Here is a 16,803-nt window from a genome sequence, read left to right as displayed (position 1 = left end):
GATCAGATAACTGGCTTCTTACTCTTCTTCGTCGTCCAAAAACGAAGCCATGACATGAAGATGCCAGAGTTGCCAACTATTGTAAAATTTCGGATTTTTTAAATTTCTGTTTTTATGAATCATCACACATTTGATTGGTGTGATTTTGCATATTCTCAATAAAGCAGTCTCAAAAACATGTTTTAAAAAGATAAAATAAGTCTTTGAAATACCCATATCTATAATATAATAATGATATCCATAACAACTCGTCCAAGATCTTCTGGAGAGTCTTTTCTCTGTACAAAACAACGGCGCTCAACTCAATTGCAATTCAGGAACAACTTGAAAATTGTGACTCTTTCGCAACACATGACCGTAGTACCGAATGCTTCATATACTGCCGATACACAAGAACATCTTGTTGGATTGATGGACTTGCTATCAAAGCATCGAGAAGAATGTTCAGCCCAGGAATTGATGGGTAGTGAAGCAGCATCGACATCATATCGAATTCCAGCTTCATCTAATTTTTTTTTTTTTTTTTTTTTAATCTGTATTACAGTGATTTTCAACTCATTTGGTTGGTTCGTCACTTTTTACTTCCATTTTTGGAAGAATGTCGGGAGTGAGAATTGAACTCGTGACCTTCAGCGTGAGAGGCATGGATGTTACCACTACGCCAGATCGCCTCCACTTCATCTAATTTTAGTGACAATGTAGATAACATGAATATTGAATTCGATTTTGAGTACACCGTCGATGAAGCGAAAACTTTCCTCGACAGAACAGCACAAATATTCATATTAAATTTTCAATATATTCACTATTTCTAAATTCAATACAAATCCAACGTTATTTATTTTTATTGGCAACTCTGAAAAATCCACTTTGTTTACAAAATTTATCGAAATCAGTCTTTCAGAAATCAGAACGTCTGACAGAAATTTGGTCCGTAAAAGACTCCCTATTGTCTGATCTTATCTTAGGTCTCATTCAGGGGTATGACTAAAACGTCAAATCCCTCATATCGCCAATGTACCCAATATTGCTGCGGTTTATTGACATTTTGGTTCTGACAATTACTGTTGTTTACAACACGGTCCGGTTATATAGTTAAATAGTGGCTAACTTTAAACTCCATGTTGAATCTGAACACCTCCATGTGAAACCGAAATATGAAAATCGCTTATGCAGTTAGAAATAAAGCAGCGCAATTTCCGCGATTTCAACGATTTCAATCCTCGCAAATGGTATGTTGATAAACAAACGACGCCATATTGATTTTGACTTTGGGTAGCCTATATTCAATTGATGTCTAACCCCTGGTCTCATTCACACCGCACTATCGAACCGCTAAGTGTGCAATGAGCCTTAATCACACATTCGAACTGTCTGATGAATTCAAATGTAAATAATGTTATGAATAAAACCAAAACAAAGTTACGAAACATATGTTGTGCCTAGATATCACATTTAACAATGCTGAGGAAAATTATTAAAAGTGCCGTTCCGCGAGCGGCTTTCGTTACTGCCGGAATATTTCCATTTAGTATGAATAATCACGATACAGTTGAACATGACTCGCTGCAAAAAATGTACTCGGATGCGCCCGGTGATCAACAGAGTGGCAAGGAGAGACTGTATCTTATGTTCAGTTTTGAGTAGGGTGCAGAAACCAATGCCGAGTGTATTGCTTTTAACCACAGTGTTTGTTTTTTTAGCGAATTTGGCCGGATGTCTAGTGAATTAAACGCCATCTATCAAGCAGGATTTCTTGGGTTCTTTGTTGGGGCTTGCTATGGAGGCTTTGTTGATTCCCGGGTATCCTATATGAATTTTATGGAGCGAAACCAGGCGACCGCCTTCCAATCTAGCTTCGAAGCAAAGGTATTTGATTGAACTAAAAAATAACTTTACAGACTTGTCATAAACGAAGTTCTTCTGACATGTGAGGTTTGGAAGAACAGAAGTTCTAAAACAACTAAAAATCTAAAGTAAATATTGGACTAACGCTAGGTTTCATAAAAGTTTAACAGTTAAGCATGCTTAGTTCATGATAGAGTCCAAACCAGTGCACACAACACCATGCCATGGGTTCGGACTCGATTTCCGCTATGGCCGAGACTGCGGCGTCAAAGAAGTCGTTCTGACCTGCAACTGGTTCACGCGTATTCTAGAGTTGTTCGGCATAAGTAATCTCAACTAAGTACTTATAAAAATGCCGTTAGTTGATACCTACCACGAGATGGCGAAAGTTCCTTTGGGTACGTTAGCGCCATTCAAGAAAATAATTAACCCGTTTTATGCCAAGCATTCGAAAAATCGAACAGCAACTTCGATAACTTTTCATAGCTTTGGAAAGCAACCATATGTTAAGGTTTTGGTATATAATGATAGCTTAGTCTATTAGCTACCACCGACTGTCAATTTCATTCAAATTTGTATCATTATTTTTATGCCCAATAAATAAAAATAGGTTTAAAGCAACTATGTGCGGAAAGTACATAACCTCACATAACCTAACAAAAAATAAAACCTTACAAAATTTAAAAATATGTAAAATTTTCTACAATATTACTTTAATAAAAGATCACACATTGTGATGTAAGAAAAAAAAACCATTTGATTGAACCTCCTACAGGAACAGAAATATAGGTTTTGGTCAATGTTTTTGTTTGGCGCTTTTTTGATTTTTGGTCATTTTCCGGAAAACGGAAGAACGGAAAAAATAATTCTTGAAGATTGGGGTTTCTTTAACGCCAATAATAAAAAATTACATCTTCGGCTTTTGTTAAAAACATAATTTTTACAGCTTGGTCGTTAATGGGTTAAAACCATGATCATCATTATTCAAGACACAGTCTTGCTCCGGTTAGTAGACATGACCAGGTGATGTCAGACACAACCCAAGGAAGAATGGAAGACAGATATTGCACACAATCGCAATTTGCAAATTTGTTCGGTGAGTGCATCGCGTCGATTTTCATGCCGTCTGGTGAAGAGTACTTCTGTATTTTTGTGCATAGTGCAGAGCTTGCACTGACAGGCAGAAGTAAAGCAGAAGAGAAATTTTAAATAGGATGTGTCGCGTCTTTTTTCATACCGTTAGGTGGAGATTGGTGGTGTACGATTGAATCAAACGAACGAATTGTTGATTTTATACGTTATCAAGTAGATAACGGTGGCGAAGGCCCAAATATGTGATCGTCCCGGGCCGCACCGTGTCTAGCACGAGAAGAAAAATCGCGATGCACCCTGAGTGCGCTACGTGCATTCTCTTGTATTGTGCTCGCGAGAATAAGAATGAATTATGAATCACACTTCTTTAACTGCTTCCACAAAATCACGCAAAACCATCGGTTCCTTTCAGGGCTACAAAACTATTGGTTAAAGAGTTATTTTGAAAATGTTGATACATTCTAAAATAATATTCGAAGTAATAAAAAGATCACTGGAAGAAATATTCTGTGACTTTCTGAGCTGTTCGGATTTATTTGCGTAATTGCTGAGTGTTCGGATTTATTTGCGTAATGATAATGGTATTTTGAAGAATAGAGGCTTTCTCAGACTCCCTGACTTTCTCAGTTCATTCTCCCCTAGCCTCGCTGCCGTTGCCATCCGGTCGCTAGCAGGATGACAGATAAACCATAAATGACTTATTTGTAATTTTTTCCGATTGATCAGTTTTTTTTTTGTGAATTCGAACATTGTTTCTGGGTTAAAAGTGTCATCAAAGTATTTTTCAGCGGGAGGAGTTAAGTGATTATGTCGAGTTTTGGACACCACTCTTCTTTATTTATCTTTTTTTGCGGCCCGTGACACCATGACTAACATGTAACATGTGTTGTTGAGTAAACATCGTTTGCCAGTACGCGTAGAGCGGGAATTCCTTCTTAAGATTCATTGCACCTCCAATAAATTGCCGAAAGACGTGGTCTTTCGTTGTACGCACTTGATTAAAAAATCACAAAACCAAGTGTATTTGGTCGCAGTGTTATATGGATAGAAAACATTAAAATAAACTCTTTCACTTGAATGTATTTTTCGATTCCAAGAGGAACTGGTAGATTATTTTTCAGCAACGATGACATCTTCTCGATGCTGGATGGCAACCGATGTCTCAAGCGGAATCGTTTGTGGCATCACTCTCCTCCTGATGGGTTTCCTTCTGGCCTAGGGTGCACAAACAGGCTCTTGGTGACACCGTTCATCAGCGCTTTCATGATAAACCAAGTTAGCTTCACCACAACAGCGACAGCATGCTCCAATCGCTGTTCGATTATAACTGAGTGGATTTCCGAGCGGCGCTCGCTTATATAGCGATTGGTGATGGCAATAGCCTGTTTTGAAAGCAATTTTAAGGCGATTGAAACAGTTTTTTGGATGAGACAGTAACAAGTATATAACGCGTAGACATTTTAACCTTTCGAATGAAGTGTTTATCATACCATTTCGTTCGGTTGCTTAGGAGCTATTAACGCTCAAAATCTCGGTCTCCGGCGTAACGCTTTCGTTTTCGAAAATTTTATTTTACACCCCGGTATAGAAATGAAAGACGTAGTCCTACGTCAAAACTTACCTTATAATTATAAATAAATTAATAATAGAATGCCACTAATAAGTTTTTATACAGGATTTAAAATAAAACTCGACTACCTAGATTGAAGAAGAGAGAAAAAAATACTTACGAAGTTATTAAAAAAATTAATCTTTTGAGACTTAAAGTCCTCCACTCCGTACTCTAATTGATTGAAAATTATCTTCGTTCTATAATGAGCCATGACCGACTCAATGGCTTGGCTTTTTTTATCGAGAAAGAATCGCTTACAGACCATGATTTAGATGCAATTCAGAATAATTTTTCTTCAGTTACTAGGCTCGAGAGTAAGCGAAGCTGGTAATGATATTTCTAGCCTTTTTGATACGAATAAACTGCTCAATGTGAACATTGGTATAAGTGAGTAGTTTTCTCAAAATATCACAATCACAAATGGACGAATAAACGTTCCAATTTTGACGTTTCCATTTCATATTGATGAAGGAAGGGGCTATTGGAGCGACCAAAGGAAATTACTCTGCATTTTTTCCCATTGATCCGCAATCCGTTATCACCACACCATTTGAGTACAGTAAAAGTCACTAACTGGGCGAAAAGGGAAGACCAGTTATCGACACTCGCGTTTTAACTGGTCCGGCATGTTAAACGTCAAATAAAATCGAAGGGAACGTCAATGAATTGTTTGATGCGCGTTGATCATGAATTTGGATAAACAAAAGGATTCCAATGGAAGTTTCGCATTGAGTGCGACAACAGATATGAAATATAATTTGAGGAAATTATTTTTCTGTAATTTAATCAATGTTTATGTAATGTCAATTTTCATAACATTTCAAATTACATTCGAATGCCCCTCACAGCAAATCTTCCATTTGAATATGGCGTCGATTGTTTACGAAATTCTGCTTTCTAACTGGTCCAAGGACCAGTTATCTTTCGCCCAATTAAAAAGCGGAACAGTTAACCCAGGACCAGTTAGCGAACGATTAGTGTATTATAGAGGGGTGACACCCTAGTAGCCCGGCCCGGGTGTCTCCCGGTCACGCTACGCCACTGGGCGGTGGTTACATTCAATTATATCAAATGTTCCTTCGAGAGCGTGGTTCAAAGGTTTGGACGTTAGTCGTGACTTCATTCGTGTAATGAGTAGACTTATGTCCATCCACTACTCGCTAGATGTGCATTTCCACTGAATAAATCTTGTTCAAAGCAATGTTTGTCGGTGTGGAAACTGTTACGATGACATCGATCACGCAGCTTGGCAATGTACGAATAGTTACGCAGCCAGAGAGTACCTTTTGAATGCCCTTGAGGCCCAATAAAGATAATCCTATGTTCCTGTTAGAGACGTGCTGGACACTCGCGACATCTGCTATATGCAGTTGACCCTATATGTTTGTGAAACGGTCTAGTATAAGAATTTAATGCTTTCGTGCTTTTTTTTCTTTTTCGTTATTAGTTTGTTTGTCTCATCCTCTCATCTCGCCGTCGCCCACCCTTGACGTCCAGTCGAACAACAGATGCTACCTCTAGTAATTATGCACAATGCTACAGTGCGTGTGGCAATCCTCGGTTGAGACAACGGTACCCCTTATTCTTATCCCTAATCTGCCATGTCCCACAAAAATGGTTGCAACGTCGAGTAAACCGCGGGTATTCGGTCGAATCCTACTAAACATAGCATTAAGTTGAAATTTTGTATAAACAAATCTTGAATTTGCGGCTCCGCGAAGCTTATGCAATTGAGCCCAGCCGGGTGCTATGATTGATGCTAGGATCGTTAGCAAAATCTCAAGCAGAACTGTCAGTGGGATACCCAATTCATATGAAAACAAGGGGAAAATGTCAGTGGGATACCCGATATGTTGGCTCCTGTCAGTTCAATGGGGGTTCTCTAAAGACGTCACCCGGCTGATTGAGCCCCACAAATAAATCAATTGGAAAAAAAACAATAGTTCAAGCAGAATGGGGTGGAGTTATGGTACTCAGGGGAAGATCCAAATTACCAAATTGCAATCTCTTTGGATCCGAGATTCAAGTCAGACTATTTACCAGTTCTCGAGATGGAAACAGGCCGACAGAAAATTTTATTGGATTATACAACAATATCTTACGATAAATCTTCTGAGAGTAACAGCTCATCGTCGTCTTCAACACCTGTTAAATGAATTAAAAGGGATGTCACTGAATCAAACGTTGCACGTGAAGCTAGCGACATATTTTGGAACTGTTTCAACGAAGTGGCAAATTGAAATAATAGCGTCGCGTTCAGGAAACAAATCCATTGTTCAGGAAATCGACAGTTTTGTGAAAACATTCACGATCGGATGGCTACTGGTTGCTGGCGACCGTGACTCGACAGCGGCGAGGTTAAAAGGGGCTTCCCTGAGATTTTAGAGCGTGCCAGTGAGATAATTGATAGTGGTGCAAGACTGGGCAGTTCATGGACATTCATATACTATTGTTGTGAGTTAGGAATTTCTTCTGACATACAAGCGCTAATTGAAACCCATTAAGTGTTTGTACTAAAGGAGTTTGAGTGTTATTAGTTAATCGGTTTTATTCTTTTCAATAGTTACAACATTTGAATTAATACAAAATACGGTAATAATAACCAATTGGTTAAAAAAAATATGACATAGAGAAATATATACAGAGTTAACATTAGTAATTACATTTTTGCAAACAAATGTTTCACTCGACTAGAAGCCGTTTGGAAAGTTGCTTCGTTGCAGAACGCTTTCGATTCGTTACAAATTTTGGTTCAGTGAAATAGAGTCATCGATGATGGTAACTCGTTGGTCGCTTTTGCCGTACTATCTAGACGGTTGTAATGGATTGAGACATCAGTCAAAACTGTGCGATTCTGGTACAGCTTGAAACGATTGTTTTCCAGGATAGGTGCAGGCTGGTCGTTGCCGGTCGTTCGGTACCATGTCTTCTAACAAACCACATTAGAGCGATGTCTGTAGACAGTATTATTTAGTCCTGGAAGGCTATTCTGTCGGCTTTCATGACAGCAGAGAGTTCACCACGCATTGGTGTAGTCTTGTGTGGCCGCTTGGATTGACGGGGGTGGGCATCGGACACTGCTTTCTGTTTCCAAGCTGCAATCTTCTTCTCCACTGACCGATTGCGTTTGAGCGTAATTTTTTGTAATATATTTTACATTCAACAAGCTTTTCATGTTTGGTTTCATCGTACCATCGTACCATATTCATCTAACGTTTTGTACAAGTATTACCTAATTCCAGCGCAAGCTTCAAGATCAAGTATCGGTCAACTTTGCCAAAGGAGCATTTAAGTGGGGCTGGCGAATAGCGTTGTTTACGACCAGTTATGTGTACGTATGAATATTACATGTGCTCAAAAGTTAAAAAAAACCATTCACCTCGAATACCCACTATATTCTACTATTTGCAGCGGTATCCAGACAGTAATTTCAGTGTATCGCGGTAAATCATCGATATACGAGTATTTGGCAGCAGGCGGCCTAACTGGTGCCGCATACAAATTCAACATGGGCCTAAAGGGCATGACTAGTGGAGGACTTGTGGGTCTCACGTTCGGAGGTATTGCCGGTGCTATTTCGCTGGCGCTTCTCAGAGCAAGCGGCACCACTATGGAGGAGGTTCGCTTCTGGCAGTACAAATGGAGAGCTAATCGGGACCAACTTATAACTGAAAATATAAAACAGCAAACTTTAGTTGAACCGGAGCCTCTGTTAATGAAACATCACGAAAAGGTTGGAGAATCAAATGTTTCTTTGGACAAAATTGAGACTGCTGGAAAACCCTTATCGAACACTGACAACGAGACTGTGAACAAATAGATGCTGATATGATAAACTGCCTCGTTGTTCTTACATATGAATTATCCCGAAAGCACAGGCGCATCTGTTTGGTTTCTCAAGTCCAACGCTATACTCGTTTTTTGCGTAGCATTTTTTCACGAGCTTGTATCTTTTCATGTTTTAATCGAAGATGCAATAACCAAGAAGCACCTCTCTCATCTTCATCTGTGATTTTCGACCCTAGAAGTAAAAAAAGTCACATTATTCACTTGAAACTTGCTTTTGGAACCGAGACATGATGTAATATCTGAATTGTCTTTACCATGGCGAATAAATGGCATGAATGTTATTATGTGAACATATAATTCTAATATAATCTGTTTAGATAGATCGATCAACTTGTTATGCAGTGTCGTTTAGTGTACATTGTGCAATTAGTGATTATTTTGATGATTTTCGCGGTGAGGTCGTCGTCAGTCCACTTGAGAACTGCGCAGGCAACGATCGTGTTTAACTTGATTTTTTGTATTGCCTGCATTTAGAATTCAGCGCAGATTCGGCTCTACGATTGACGCCGGTGCCGGCGAACGTTATCGATGATTTACTTATTGAAAAACCGTCATTACCATTGCTTCTTGGAAATGGTCTCACCATGCATGCTTTGATTTTATGAATTCCGGGACGAGTGACCGGATGATTTTCTGCTTCCAATTTACGTTCATCGAAGATTCAAATTCCAGAAACTGGAGTTGAAGCTATAATTTCCTCGTTAACCTTCCTGTGTTCGCGCGCAAAATCATTACTCGTATGCGCGCGCATGGTGTCATAGACCGAAAGTTGAACTTCTCTGTAATATTGCTATTGTGTAATTTTCAGGTGTTATGGTATTTATTCGAAGAAGAAAATATAATTTAATGAACATACTTCAGAAAAAAATATGTTAAGTTTTAATAGTCATCTTATTCAGCCTCCTCAAAACAGAGTAATCTTTTATGCTCCTTCACAAATTACGAAAGCAACTGAAAATAATTCATGAAGGTATGAAGGGCTATGAAATAACATAAAAACGTATTAATCGATTGAGGTTTTATTTGTGTAAAATCAGAACATAAGATAACTGCATGCTCGAGACAAACATATTTTTTACATTTCATGCAGTTGTAACGTGTTTTCGGGTCTTTTTACGAAGAGGAGAATGTATAACGATCTTCTAGATCAGGGGTGACCAAGCATTTGGGCATAACGGACGACTAATTGTTCAAATGTTAGGCTGCGGTCTACCAGACGTTGACTGTATCAAAAAGTCATTAGAGAATGAATGTAAAGCGTGTTCGCGACAAAACTGGACAGTTCAATCTTGGAATAAAATTGCTAGAAGTTTAATTCATGAAATAATCAAGCAAGTACCTCCTGGTTTAAGCGGTTCTTCTACGCACCAGGGGTCCTCAGCACTTCCCGGAGCAGCACCCACCCCGTCTGTTCCATTTTCGCGGTCGAGGCAACAGCCACAATCTGGTTTGCTTGCGCTTTCTGACCTGGTGGACAACATTTTAAATGCTTTAAATATAAATGACCCTCTTAAAAGCATAGTATTATGTTTGCTTCCGATTGTGAGAACATTTTTGAAAGAAAAATGTGGTTTTTTAGCAGCGTTCATTTCCCTTGATGCCTGATTCAGTGCAAGAGGTCAAGGATTTGACCACTGTAATACAGTGGAATTGCAGAAGCATCATCCCTAAACAAGATCAATTTAAATTTTTAGTTCATAGTTCTAACTGTGATGTATTTTCCCTCTGTGAAACATGGCTTTCTTCAGCCGACGAGCTGAATTTCCACGATTTCAACATTATTCGCCTCGATCGAAATGACTCGTTTGGTGGCGTACTATTGGGGATCAAAAAATGTCACTCCTTCTATAGAGTCACTCTCCCATCGATGACAGGCATTGAAGTTGTCGCTTGCCAGACACAAATCAATGGCAAAGACTTCTGCATTGCCTCGATATATATTCCTCCAAGAACCACGGTCGGCCGCCATCAGTTTTTTGATATCATCGAGGCATTGCCGGAGCCGCGGCTAATCTTAGGTGACCTCAACTCCCATGGAACAGCATGGGGGTCACACTACGATGACAGCCGTGCCACGTTGATTTATGATCTGTGCGACAACTTCAACATGACAGTTTTAAATACAGGGGAAGCAACTAGGATAGCCAACCCTCCTGCACGGGCAAGTATGCTAGACATATCACTTTGCTCTTCTTCGTTATCCCTGTATTGCACGTGGAAGGTAATCCAAGATCCCCACGGTAGTGATCACCTGCCAATAATTTTATCGATCGCCAATGAATCAGGTTCTCGTGAGTCAGTCGATATTGCGTATGACCTCACGAAAAATATTGACTGGAGAAAATTTGCAGAAATAATATCTGAAGCACTTGTTTCAATGCATGAACTTCCTCCACTCAAAGAGTATAACTTTATATCGAGTTTGATTTACGAAAGCGCACTTCAAGCTCAAAAGAATCGTGTTCCTGCTACCACTTTCCGACGTCGTCCTCCATCACTTTGGTGGGACAAGGATTGTTCAAAGGTCTACCTTGAAAAATCATCCGCTTTCAAAAAATTCAGGAAAACTGGATTAGTGGAATGGTTTCGAAAGTACCAAGCTCTAGAAGCCAAACTAAAAGGTCTGATTAAAGCAAAAAAGCGTGGATATTGGCGGAAGTTCGTCAATGGTTTATCAAGGGAGACAGCTATGAGCACTCTTTGGAATACGGCTAGGAGAATGCGTGGCTGGAACCATACAAATGAAAGTGAAGAATACTCTGACCGTTGGATTTTCAAATTTTCAAGAAAGGTTTGTCCCGATTCCGTTCCTGCACAAAACGTCGTACGCGACATTCCGCTCCAATGCGATTATGAGAATTTTTCGATGGTAGATTTCTCAATTGCCCTCCTCTCATGTAACAATTCAGCTCCGGGGTCGGACAAGATTAAATTCAACTTGTTGAAGAATCTTCCCGACTTGGCGAAACAGCGTTTGCTGAACTTGTTCAACAAGTTTCTGGAGCTGAATATTGTCCCGCATGACTGGAGACAAGTTAGAGTGATAGCCATACGAAAACCCAACAAGCCGGTTTGCGATCACAACTCGTATAGGCCGATTGCAATGTTATCCTGTATTCGTAAATTGTTGGAGAAAATGATTCTACTTCGTTTGGACAAGTGGGTTGAAGCGAACAATTTGCTGTCAAATACGCAGTTTGGCTTCCGCCGAGGTAAAGGGACGAACGATTGTCTCGATTGCTATCTTCTGAAATCCAAATCGCATTTGCTCGTAAAGAACAAATGGCTTCCGTTTTTCTCGATATCAAAGGGGCATTTGATTCAGTTTCCATGGAAATTCTCTCAGAGAAACTTCATAATCGTGGACTTTCGCCAATTCTGAATAATTTCCTGTACAATTTACTCTCAGAAAAGCACATGTTTTTCAATCATGGCAGCTTGAAATCTTCTCGATACAGTTTTATGGGCCTACCACAAGGCTCCTGCCTAAGCCCCCTCTTGTATAGTTTTTACGTCAATGATATGGATGATTGTCTAACTAGAAACTGCACGCTGAGACAACTTGCAGACGATGGAGTTATTTCCATCACGGGTACTAATCCCGCCATTCTGCAAAAATCCTTGCAAGATACCCTGAACAACCTGTTCACGTGGGCTCTAAAGCTGGGTATCGAATTCTCTACGGAGAAAACCGAAATGGTCGTTTTTTCTAGGAAGCACGAACCCGCCCAATTCCAGCTTCACCTATCCGGCAAAACGATCCAACACTCTATGTTTTTCAAATACCTGGGTGTATATTTTGATTCTAAGTGTACCTGGGGAAGACACATTGCGTATTTGAAACAGAAATGCCAGCAAAGAATCAATTTTCTCCAAACATTTACCGGAACATGGTGGGGTGCCCATCCAGGAGACCTCATTCAGTTGTACAAAACAACGATATTATCAGTGTTAGAATATGGCAGTTTTTGCTTCCGATCAGCTGCCAGGATTCATATTCTCAAGCTGGAGAGAATACAATATCGTTGCTTGCGTATAGCCATGGGGTGTTTGCATTCGACACATACGATGAGTCTCGAAGTCTTGGCAGGAGTACCCCCGCTTACTCTTCGGTTCACAGAATTATCCTACAGATTTCTCATCCGTTGCAAGATCACGAATCCATTGGTGATTGATAACTTCGAAAATCTACTCCAACTGACTCCTCAGTCAAGTTTTATGTCTTTGTACCATGATTTCCTTACCCATGAAGTGCACCCTTCACCGGGCATCTCCAACCAAGTTTGCTTCCCATATTTTTGCGATTCCTCTGTCAATTTTGATCTGTCCATGCGACAAAAAATCCATGGAATCCCAGATCATCTACGCTCCGATTCTATTCCGCCGATATTTTCGGCAGAATATGGGAAAGTTAGATCTGATAAAATGTTCTTCACTGACGGTTCATTCATAAACGGGTCCACTGGCTTCGGCATCTTCAATGAAAATTCCAGTGCCTCTTTCAAACTCAAAGATCCTTGTTCCGTGTATGTCGCTGAACTGGGTGCGATATACTACGCACTAGGGATCATTGAAACATTGCCCATCGACCTTTATTTTATTTTTTCAGACAGTCACAGCTCAATAGAAGCAATTCGTTCAATGAAAGTTGATAAATTCTCATCTTATTTCCTAACAAGAATAAGACATCTATTGAGTGTTTTGGTCGAAAAATTATTCAAGATTACCTTAGCATGGGTTCCCTCTCATTGCTCGATCCCGGGGAATGAGAAAGCGGACTCGCTAGCTAAGGTGGGCGCTTCAGAAGGCACACTTTTTGAAAGGCAAATTGCTTATAACGAATTTTTTCACATTCCTCGTCAGGACACACTCATTAGTTGGCAGCGCATGTGGAGTGAAGGTGAGTTCGGTCGCTGGTTACACACGATTATCCCTAAGGTTTCGACGAAAGCTTGGTTTAAGGGATTGAATGTAGGTCGTGATTTCATTCGCGTGATATCTCGGCTTATGTCCAATCACTACAACCTAAACGCGCATCTCTATCGCATTGGGCTCGCAGCAAACAATCTTTGTGATTGTGGCGATGGCTACCACGACATCGAGCATATTGTCTGGTCGTGTATCCGGTTCCATGCTGCTCGCTCTCAGCTCTCTAGAGCACTGAGAGCAAAAGGCAGACAATCGGATATCCCCGTCCGGGATATCTTAGGTAGCCGTGATCCTGATCTTCTGCTTCATCTATACCTGTTCCTCAGAAACGCCGATGTCAACGTTTAATGATGTTTCCTTCGTTGTGTCCCCGTTTCATATACCTCCTATCCGATCTATAAACTTTTACTTAGTCGCGGCAATACATACACACACTCTTTACAGATACACGGGCCAAAGGTTGTGCAGTCCACTGATCATTCAACAAGAGCCAAAGGTTGTACCGCTCATGACAACTCTACACGAGCTGATGTTTGCGCCGGCTAGTGACCATTCTATCCTGGATTCCTCGAGTCGAGAAGACGCACCACGCTAGATATGGGGTACAGACTAGGGGGCGTTGCTGATTAATGGTCAGCTGCATCCCAAAAGGAAGTATCCCGTGTCGGGCACAGGTACAGAGCATTGGAGACAGCAACATCTCAATTACGAAAACACTTGTAATACTAACCTCGAGCCAACCGCGAGTAATCGGTTACATATTACTAACATAGTTATAAGGCAAACATTGTCGAAATATTGAACTCCCGGCCCCGTCAGGTTGACGCCATATGAGCCTTAATAAAAATATATATTTTGGATAAAAAAAAAAAAAAAAATCATTCATTTGGTCTGCATGAAAAGTTGGCGGACTTTGGAGAACCTTGTTGACCATCAATTTAGTTGCGTTTGTCCAAAATTTTCAAAGTATTTCTATGGTTGTTGCTTGTTGTTGTTGAAGCATCAAGGCAACCTGGGCATATGCAACATCGTTCCGTTGCTATATATTTCACATAGCAACTACTGTAGAATAATAAAGATTTTTCATTAGTAGTTCAACCGTCAACTCGACTAGACGTTATTTCCTGTGGAAGAATCTTTCCCTGCACATAAATCTCGGACAGTTGTTTGTGCTGGGACAGCTCTCTCTTCATTAGAGCCCAATACCCAATACCTTCATTAGAGTCCAGGATGCCAAATCAGGCTAGGATAGCGAGGGTACATCATGATTGCGTTGGAACGGTATCAATCGTTTCTGAAGGCATTCTTCACGATAGATTTCCCCAAAAAAAAAACGAGCACGTTCTTCCGCTGCACTTGGTTGATGCTGAGAACATGGAGGAGCTACAACTGACAGTGCACTGTGCTACTGTCTCGACCGCTAAAAATTTAGGATACCGTGTAAGGCCAAGAGGCGGACTGCTCCAACATCTCCGTGAGAGGCGTGATCCTCCATGGCGAAGAAAAGCAATGGATCCTAAACAAGCGCGCCGCAATTGGAAAGCTGATGACGTATAAAAGAGGCAGCAGATCCGGGAAATTATGTCGCCAAGTTGCTGTGATCGTGCGGCCTGCTAAACTTCGCCATCTAGGAGCTCACCAGCTGAAGGAAAAAACTCGACACACAATTGTGCGTCCTAACAAAACGGCTAAAACGTTACTCTGACTCTGCAAAGCGCCAACAACAAAATCGGATGTTCACAGATAACGAGAAAGTGTTTTACGACCACATTAGCGAGGAGAAGCCCGAAACAGCGAAGGTTTGCCAAATATTAGTGATGTGCGAACTTCTGGGCTGGTATTTGGGAGACTTCAGTACAACATAGCGACGAGCAAATGTGGTTAAGACGGGAGGAGGAGAGTTTTGGTGGAGTTGGAGAGATGCCAGCTATCATCGTAGGAGAGAACGAAGTCCGCGAAGCCTCGCGGTACCTGAGGAACTGGGCAGTTCCTTTTCCCGATGGTGTTCAGAACTTCTGGCACAAGAAGCTGACCGTCGCACATCTAAAGATAGCTGAGTGCTTCAACAATGTGCTACGTGACCCACATAACCTTTCTGAATTCACCAGTGGTGTCAACTTCCTCCTCCCGAAAGACAGCAACACATTGAACCCATCAAAGTACAGACCGATAACGTGCCTATCGAGTTTGTATAAAATATTGAGCAACTTCATAACCGCCAAAGTTTCTGCCAACGAACAACATCACATCATTGCAGAAGGGCAGAAAGGATGTAAGAAAAATACGCATGGCCGTATTCGTACTCTTTTGCGGCTGACGCTCCGACTGAACGAACGCTTTTTTCGGATTGTGTATTTTTTTTGGATCGAGTTCTGCCACGTGGTATTTCAGTAAGTGTGCCACGATTGGCAGCGTTCTTCCGGTGGGCCACGTTTGGCGACGTTTTGTCGGGCCAGTGCACGAGGTGGCAGAATTTCCACGTGGGAAGTGAAAACCGCATAGTCGCGTGCCACGTTTGGCAGCGTTTTTTCGGCTCAGTGCATTAAGTGGCCCAATTCCCGCGTGAGCAGTGAAATATCAGGTAGTCGCGTCGCATTTGCGACACAAGCGCGCTGCGGAAAGCAATTCTGGTGGCTCTCAGTGCGCGTCGAAGCACGCCCCTTTGCCAGTGTGCCACGTTTGGCAGTGTTTCTTAGTCGGGCCAGTACATTGAGAGGCCGAGTGGCCGTGCATCAGTGAGTGCCAGCCGAGTCGTGTTGTGTTTGTGGAACCAGAGCGCCGCAAAAGTTTATTTAGAGAAAGGCAGAGAATCCCCACGGGATCGAGACGCCTTGGGTGGCCCCGGGTGACGCAGAAGGGGCAGCAGGAAATCCCCACGGGATCGAGACGCCGTGGGTGGCTCCGGGCGAAGCAAGCGGCGGTACGGCACGACGAAAGTGCCGTTGAGTATTTCCGGCTGGCGGAAAGCTCACTCCCTGATCGTGGTGATATGATGACATCTAACTCCACCGATAAAATACGGTGAGTACGGGGAAACCCGGTGCTTGTATGCATTAGTTGTCCCGCCCCGCTTTGGGTTTGACTTGCACTGAACCCCCTAAGTAGAACGTGCAAGAGAAACGACCATTTCTTATAGCGGCGCCCACAAAGAGGTTATTCTCACCTTTTACATGGACGATCTCAAGGTCTACGCTGATTCACGTCAGCGTCTAGGTGTAGCTATCCAGGTTGTCGAAGAAATAAGCAGGGACATCTGCATGGAGTTCGGTCCCCCTGTTGACCTTCAGTTTTGGAGAAGTCAAGTGGAGCAAAACTGACCTAGAAGACTTTGAGAGGAGGATGGGGAAAGCATTCAGAGAGGCCGGAATGCACCACCCTCAATCGGTACTGGAGAGAGTGTCATTACCACGCAAAGAAGGGGGATTGGGAATCGTCGACATATCTGCGTTATGTGTTGCCCAGGTACGACAACT

The 16,803-nt window shown here is 41.6% G+C and overlaps 1 protein-coding gene across 1 annotated transcript; it reads left to right on the top strand.

The window, feature by feature from the left end:
* The first annotated feature begins 1,354 nt into the window (after positions 1 to 1,354).
* LOC129762240 (RPII140-upstream gene protein) lies at positions 1,355 to 8,391 on the top strand. The gene is made up of 4 exons (XM_055760310.1): positions 1,355 to 1,643; positions 1,704 to 1,869; positions 7,795 to 7,883; positions 7,964 to 8,391. Exons 1-4 carry the CDS (start codon positions 1,462 to 1,464, stop codon positions 8,370 to 8,372), a joined length of 846 nt encoding a protein of 281 aa, XP_055616285.1. The 5' UTR covers positions 1,355 to 1,461; the 3' UTR covers positions 8,373 to 8,391.
* The last annotated feature ends 8,412 nt before the right edge of the window (positions 8,392 to 16,803 follow it).

Source organism: Toxorhynchites rutilus, chromosome 1, assembly GCF_029784135.1.
Source record: "Toxorhynchites rutilus septentrionalis strain SRP chromosome 1, ASM2978413v1, whole genome shotgun sequence".
In the NCBI taxonomy this organism is placed as follows: Eukaryota; Metazoa; Arthropoda; class Insecta; order Diptera; family Culicidae; genus Toxorhynchites; species Toxorhynchites rutilus.
This window is presented reverse-complemented; position numbering and strand designations above follow the sequence as displayed.